This window comes from Phalaenopsis equestris, unplaced genomic scaffold (assembly GCF_001263595.1).
Source record: "Phalaenopsis equestris unplaced genomic scaffold, ASM126359v1 Scaffold000840, whole genome shotgun sequence".
NCBI classification, from domain to species: Eukaryota; Viridiplantae; Streptophyta; class Magnoliopsida; order Asparagales; family Orchidaceae; genus Phalaenopsis; species Phalaenopsis equestris.
The window spans coordinates 1,216,251-1,223,274 of record NW_018165280.1 but is presented as its reverse complement, the minus strand read 5'-3'; the positions used below and the strand labels follow the sequence as shown (position 1 = coordinate 1,223,274).

Here is a 7,024-nt window from a genome sequence, read left to right as displayed (position 1 = left end):
ATATGTATATAATTTATCTAGTTTTGTACGATACCAATTCAATGTTATTCTACTAACAAAAATGCATTTTGTTGGTCAATTGGAAGAGCTGATGTTCTAATCACCAACATTAAAAGAGATGGACAAAGCTTCAATCCTAATCATCAAAGTGATGTCGAAGGAATGCTCAGCTTGTACGAAGCATCCTACCTTGCCATAGAAGGGGAGGAAGAACTATATGAGTCAGGAAAGTTAGCAAAGGAGCAGTTAAGATATATTGATAGTTATTTAATAAGTCCACAACTTGCTGAAAATATAAATTATGCCTTGGAGATCCCCTTGCATTGGAGAATGCCGATACGAGGTGGTTCATTGATTCGTATGGGAGACGAGAGAATGTCAATCCTACGTTGCTCGAGTTGGCAAAGCTTGATTTCAACATGGTGCAGAGCATCTACAAGGCAGAGCTTCAAGAAATGTCAAGGTGGTTTGAATTTTTTTTTTTACATATATATGTGTGATTATTTCGATCACTATTTAAAGAAATATTGATGCCCTTGTATTTGATTCTTAGGTGGTGGAAAAATCTTGGACTTGTTTGTGATGAACTTAATTTTGCCAGAGATAGGCTAGTGGAGAATTATTTATGGGCCATAGGCATTGCATATCAACCTAAATTTTGGAGATGCAGGGAAGCAATAACCAAGATTATTTGTCTCACAACAATAATTGATGATATTTATGATGTGTATGGCACCTTGGATGAATTGAAGCTCTTTACAAAGGCTATTGAAGAGTAAGGAAACACAAACAACAAATTTAACATGCTCAAAGTAGTTTTAATTAGCTATGGCTACCAAAGTTTAACAAGCAATTGTAAAACATTGCTCGTAATGCAATGAAATGTATATGCTTTGCTAGTTCTTTATTTACTAATAAAATTTACTTGGAATTTGTAGATGGAAAATGGATGCAGCTCATCAACTTCCAGATTTTATGAAGATATGTTTTAATGCACTATTAAATACATTAAATGGTATTGCCTCCTCATTCTCAATGGAAAAGCAGTTGGATATTCTTCCATGTCTAAAAAGAGTGGTAATAGAACATTTTCTTTGATCAGCATATATCTTTTCAAGTTTCAAAAAAGATAAAATTTTCTCTTGTAACAAAGATTTTGAACTTACTAAGATTGTTTATTTATATATTTTTTTAATCTAAATAAGTTAAAATTGAACTCCAGTTGACAGATTTATGCAAAGCATTTTTAGTTGAAGCAAATTGGTATCATAATCGATACACTCCAACATTAGATGAGTACTTGGAGAACGCTTGGATAACAATAGCAGGAATTTGTCCCTTAATTGCATCATATTGTCTTAATGATGATATGACTATTGAAGATCTCAATAGTCTAGAGTTCTATCAACCTATTGTTCGTTATTCATGCTTGCTTCTTCGACTCTATGATGATTTGGGAACAACCACGGTAAAAATTAATATTAATTTTTGAGTAAAGATTTAGTATTACTATTGTTTTTTTGTGTAAATTGTATCCTCATGATGAAATGTTACTTATACCTTTTTTGCAGGCAGAGATCCAAAGAGGAGATGTTCCAAAATCAATTCAGTGTTATATGAATGAGAATAATGTTTTGGAATCAGTTGCACGAGATCATATTAAATGTTTAATAACAAATTATTGGAAAAAATTGAACAACGAACGCGCTAAAATTTCAAGATCTATAGAATCTTTTAAAAAAGCTTTAGTAGATATGCCGAGAACAGCGCAATGCTTCTACCAATATGAAGATGGATATGGAGAGCCAAGTCATGAAACAAGGGAACAAATCACTTGTATGATAATTGAGCCAATACCACTTTAAAAGCAATAACCTTTAAAAAGGAAAGTTTGTACCCTTATGAAAACATAAATGGGCAAATTCTTTTTTGCAAGTACATGGTATATGTGATTTAGCTTATGATCAAGTGCACTATTTAAATAATTAAAGTTTTTATATTCTCTTAGTATTAAATAAAAGATTTCACATCAATATAATTAATATTTTACAAGTAGATTTGTTTTCTTTGGAATTTTTTTGTTTTAGAATTGCATATGTTTGTTATGTAAAATGTAAATTATTTGGTTAATATGCAACATACATCAATAAATAATTATAAATAAATAGCGTCAAGTAGCATTTAAACTTGAATAGCTACTGTGATAAACAAGAAACTTGTTTTAATCTACATGTAAAATAAGCATATGCTTGATTATAAAAAGGTTTCACAATCTTACCAAAACCTCAAAACAAGCAAGAATTAACTAAGGGTTGGTAGTGTTACTTCATGAATAAAATAATAAGTTGATTTAAGTGTTTAATAGATAGGAATGAGCAATTTCATAGATGAAAAATCACTCAACCCATGTGCATTTGGAGGATGCTCCATCTAAGGCAATTGGTTGGAGGAGGGGGACATTGAATTTATTTTCGCATCGAAGTTAAATTCTTATTGAGTTGTTAAGAAGAATTCCTCATCAATCTTGATGGCAATGTAAAAATTTTATAAATGGATTTGTTTCATGCATTTCTATACAATGATAAACTCTAGCTAACCTTCACAAGTATGTTACCTAATATCAAGTCTCATCTACTTTATATCTAAAAATTTGTTGATATTGCCTTTCAGTAGATGGTTTCATCTCAAACCTTTTCATTCACTCAATTAGAGCAAAGTAAAAAGCTAGGCACATGGATAGTGAAGTAACTAGGGGTTAGTGGTGTAGCATCATTAATAAAAAAAAAGTTTCTTTTGAAAAAAAAGAAGTCAATTGATCTTGGCACCACATTTTAGAGTTTGGTAGATAATGGAGAAGGATGAGCAATTCTTGAATATAAGAAGTTGCTCACCCCTCGTTGAGTATATGGAGGATACCCATCTAGAGCAAACCCTTGAAGAATGCATTTTTTACAACAACAACAACAACAAGTCTTTATCCCACCAAGTGGGGTGGGCTACATGAATCTTTTTTCTCTATTGTTTCCTATTGAATGACATATTTTCATTTAATTCTAAAAGATTAAGATCATTTTTTAAATAATTTGCTAAAATATTTTTAGGTCTATCTCTGTCTTTCTTAACATAAGTCAAATATAAAACATCTACATGCCTAACAAGGTCATCAAATGGTAAGCGTTTAATGCGACCAAACCATATAAGACCAGTCTATCTTGTCTGCCATTTGAGCTACACCAACCCTATCACGAATATATTAATTTCATATTTCGTCTCTAAGGGACAAGCCACTCATCCACCTAAGCATTCTTGTCTCAGAAACACTTAACTTTATTTTATGCTTCTCTTTTAAATGCCAACATTCTATGCCATAGAGCATTGTAGATCTCACCACCATCTTATAAAATTTTCCTTTCAGCCTGAGCGGTATTTTTCTATCACACAATAGGTCTGATGCATTCTTCCACTTCAACCAACTTGAATTCTGTTAATATCATTCCCATCTATATCAACATCACTTTGAATTATAAACCCGAGATATCTAAAACAATCACACATTTTAATGATTTGATCACCCATGGTTACAATTATGCCACTAGAGCTACAACTACTAACATTACATTCCAGTTATTCAATTTTAGATCCACTCAAATGAAGGCCTTTAGACTCCAATGTAGACATCCAAAATTCATGTTTTTTCTTAACTCTTTCTCTAGTCTTATCCACAAGAAGAATATTATCACCGAAAAATAACATCAAGGTACATTCTCCTGTAAAATTTATAGTAAAGAGCATCTATAACTAATGCAAAAAAGGTATGAGATTAAAGTTGATTCCTCAATGTGAATCAACTGAAATAGGATAATACTTGGTTAATCCTCCTGTTCAAACTCAAGCAACAACTCTAGTATACACATCTCTAATGACTTGAATATAAGTCATATCAACATCTTTCTTCTCTAGAACTCTCTAAAGGACTTCTCTTGTAACCTTATAGTAAAATTTTTCTAAATCAATAAAAATCATATGTAAATCATTCTTATTCTCTCTGCACTTCTCCATCAAACATTTAAATAAATGTATAGCTTCCATAGTAGACCCGCCTAGCATAAATCCAAACTAATTATGAAAAATTTTTATACAATATCTTAACCTATGTTCATTGTTCAATTGCCCTTTCCATAATTTTAAAGTATGACACATAAAATTAATTCCTCTATAATATGCACACTCTTGTGCATTATGCACACTCTTGTGCATCCTTGTGCATCCCCTTTATTCTAAAAAATGGGGATCAAAATACTCCTCCTCACTCCTTAGGCATCTTTTTAGTTAAGACCATAATACATCTTAACCTATGCTCAATTACCCTCTCCCATACTTTTATAGTAATGACACATCAACTTAATTCCTTTATAATTTGTACACTCTTGTGCATCCATTTTCTTCTTAAAAATGGGGACCAAAATACTCTAGCTCCACACCTTAACATATTTTTAGTTTTTAAAATAACATTAAGGAGATTAGAAAGCCAAGAAACTCTCAAATCTCCTAAATATGATCACAGTTCAATTGGGATATCGTCGGGTCCTGCTGATTTTTCACCATTGATTTGCTTTAAAGCTTCCTTAGGTTCTTTTTTTACTGATGCAAATTATTATTAACGTTATTAAAACCACTAAAGTCAATCACATTTTCATAAATTCATTAAAAATCACTCTTTGATTTTTAACATTATTGAAATTTCACCCACCTATGTTGAATATCTTTCTTTAAGAAAATCACTTTTTGATTTTCATCTTTAAAACACTTTACTTGAATTAAATTTTTACTTTTTTTTTCTCTACTTTAGTCAATCTTTACCTTTTTCTCTTCATTTGGCTATTTTATACATATATTTTTCACTCTCTTTAGTATTTAATCTATTATAAAGATTACTAAAAGCATAATTTTTAGACTTACAAATTGTTATCTTAGATTTCCTACAGACTACCTTATATTTTTCCTAGTCCTGTAAGCTTTTACATTTTATACAATTTTTATAACACAAATTCTTATATTTTATCTTTTTTTACACATTATTATTCTACTACCAACTAATTTTATTTATTAAAAAATTTTTCTTTTGATTCTCTAAGTACATCTTTTACCACATGTTTAATAGTTATTGTTACTTTATCCCACATAGAACTCACTTCTTCATGAACATCACAAATCTTGAAAACTTGAAGTTTATTCATAAAATAATTTTATTTATCTATAAAGCGCCTCATCTAATTTTATGATAATATTTTTTGTATTTTTTTTTATCTTACAACTCTTCATCTTCAAATCTAGAACTAATAATCGATGTAAAGGACTTAAGGTTTCACTTAGAATGATCTTACAATCTTTACACCCTCGACGATCTCTTTTTCTTGTAAGAAAATAATCAATATGTGTTTTATTATATCCATTCTTATAAGTAATCATATGTTAATTTTTTTCTTAAAAAAAATATCAATAATAAAAAAATCATATTTTAAAGCAAAATCTAAACTGTTTCTGCCCTCTTCATCAATCACCCCAAAACAGCAACCATCATGAATATTTCTAAAATCTTCCACCACTCTACCAACATGTCTCTTTAAATCCCCTCAAATAAAAATTCTTTCTTCAAGATGTATCATTTATTATAGTTTTTATTAGTCATTCCAAAAATTTTCTTTTGAATCAATATCTAAACCTACTTGAGTAGCATAAAAACTTATAATATTAAAAATCTTAGTAATAATAATAATTTTTATGGCTATAATTCAATCTCCAATTATATTAATTTTTACAAGATTATCTTTCAAACTCTTACTTATAATTACACCTGCAACATTTCTAATGCGACTCCTATCTTATGAATCTCTTTAGCCTTTTTTATAACCCATATAGTTTCTTGAATACATAAGATATTTATTTTCCTATGAATCATACTTCAACTAATTTCTTTAAATTACATGTGAGAGTAACTATATTCCAACATCACATCTTAATATTAGTTTCATGAACTACTTTCTTTACTCACATCGATTCGCAATGTGGATACTCTTTACTTTTTTGACACTACGCCAATGCGTCAGTGAGCGAACCTTGCACATTTTTTTACTGTATTCAGGTTATACAACACGTCGTTTTCAGAGACTAATAATTTATATAAGGATTTAAAAGATTAATGTCATGAATTTTTAACAAATTTAATGCCGGCTGTTGACTACTTAACGCAACCCTCTCCTTTACGTATCTGGGATTTCCTTACACTATTTAAGAAAATATTATCAATTTATTTACCCGCAACCACTCATAATGTGAAAACTCTTACTTATTTGATATTACACCCGTATATCGATGTAATGGTCATTCCACACTTTCTACGGTATCTAAGTCATACAACACATCGCTTTCAAAGGATGCTATGATATTTACACGAAAATTTAAATGACCATCAACTACCAAACACAACCCTCCATTTTCACATCTGAGAATTAGTTATAAAAATATTATTTTGTATTTGATTGGTTATTATCATCATACATCAGTATTACCACCTAAGGCATCCAAATGATTATGATTTTGACATAGGCATAGGTATAAGAAAGCATTATCAATTTTTTTTCTTAACTTCCATATAATAATTTAAACTGATTAGGGTGCCTAAAAGGTGATTGTTATATTTTAATGTAGCTAATATACTTTTTGATTTAATAGCAAGGTTATGATTTGTATTTACCAGTTTGATATGTTTTTAAATATCATATTTAATGCAAGTTGTGAATATACCTGAATCATTTAGATAAATATAATCTGTTAGCCACACCATTTAGTTCCGATGCTCCCATATTTTTTAGGCTAATCTTTAAATATATATAATCTTAGCAATGCATAAAAAGAAAAAAAAAAAGGTATATTTCATTTTTTTAAAGTTAAATTAATGATATTTCTTATGTGACATGAAATATTTGAATGATATAAATATAAAAAGTAAAATTTAGAAGTTCAT

General features: G+C 29.6%; 1 protein-coding gene across 1 annotated transcript in view; it reads left to right on the top strand.

The window, feature by feature from the left end:
- Positions 1-1,865, top strand: part of LOC110031556 (alpha-terpineol synthase, chloroplastic-like) — a 12,764-nt gene extending 10,899 nt beyond the window's left edge. Inside the window, exons 4-9 of the mRNA XM_020734805.1 lie at positions 87-320; positions 368-463; positions 554-775; positions 939-1,077; positions 1,223-1,468; positions 1,572-1,865. Of these exons, the coding sequence (XP_020590464.1) occupies positions 87-320; positions 368-463; positions 554-775; positions 939-1,077; positions 1,223-1,468; positions 1,572-1,865 (1,231 nt within the window). The remainder of the gene's footprint in view (positions 1-86; positions 321-367; positions 464-553; positions 776-938; positions 1,078-1,222; positions 1,469-1,571) is intronic.
- Positions 1,866-7,024: the final 5,159 nt, after the last annotated feature.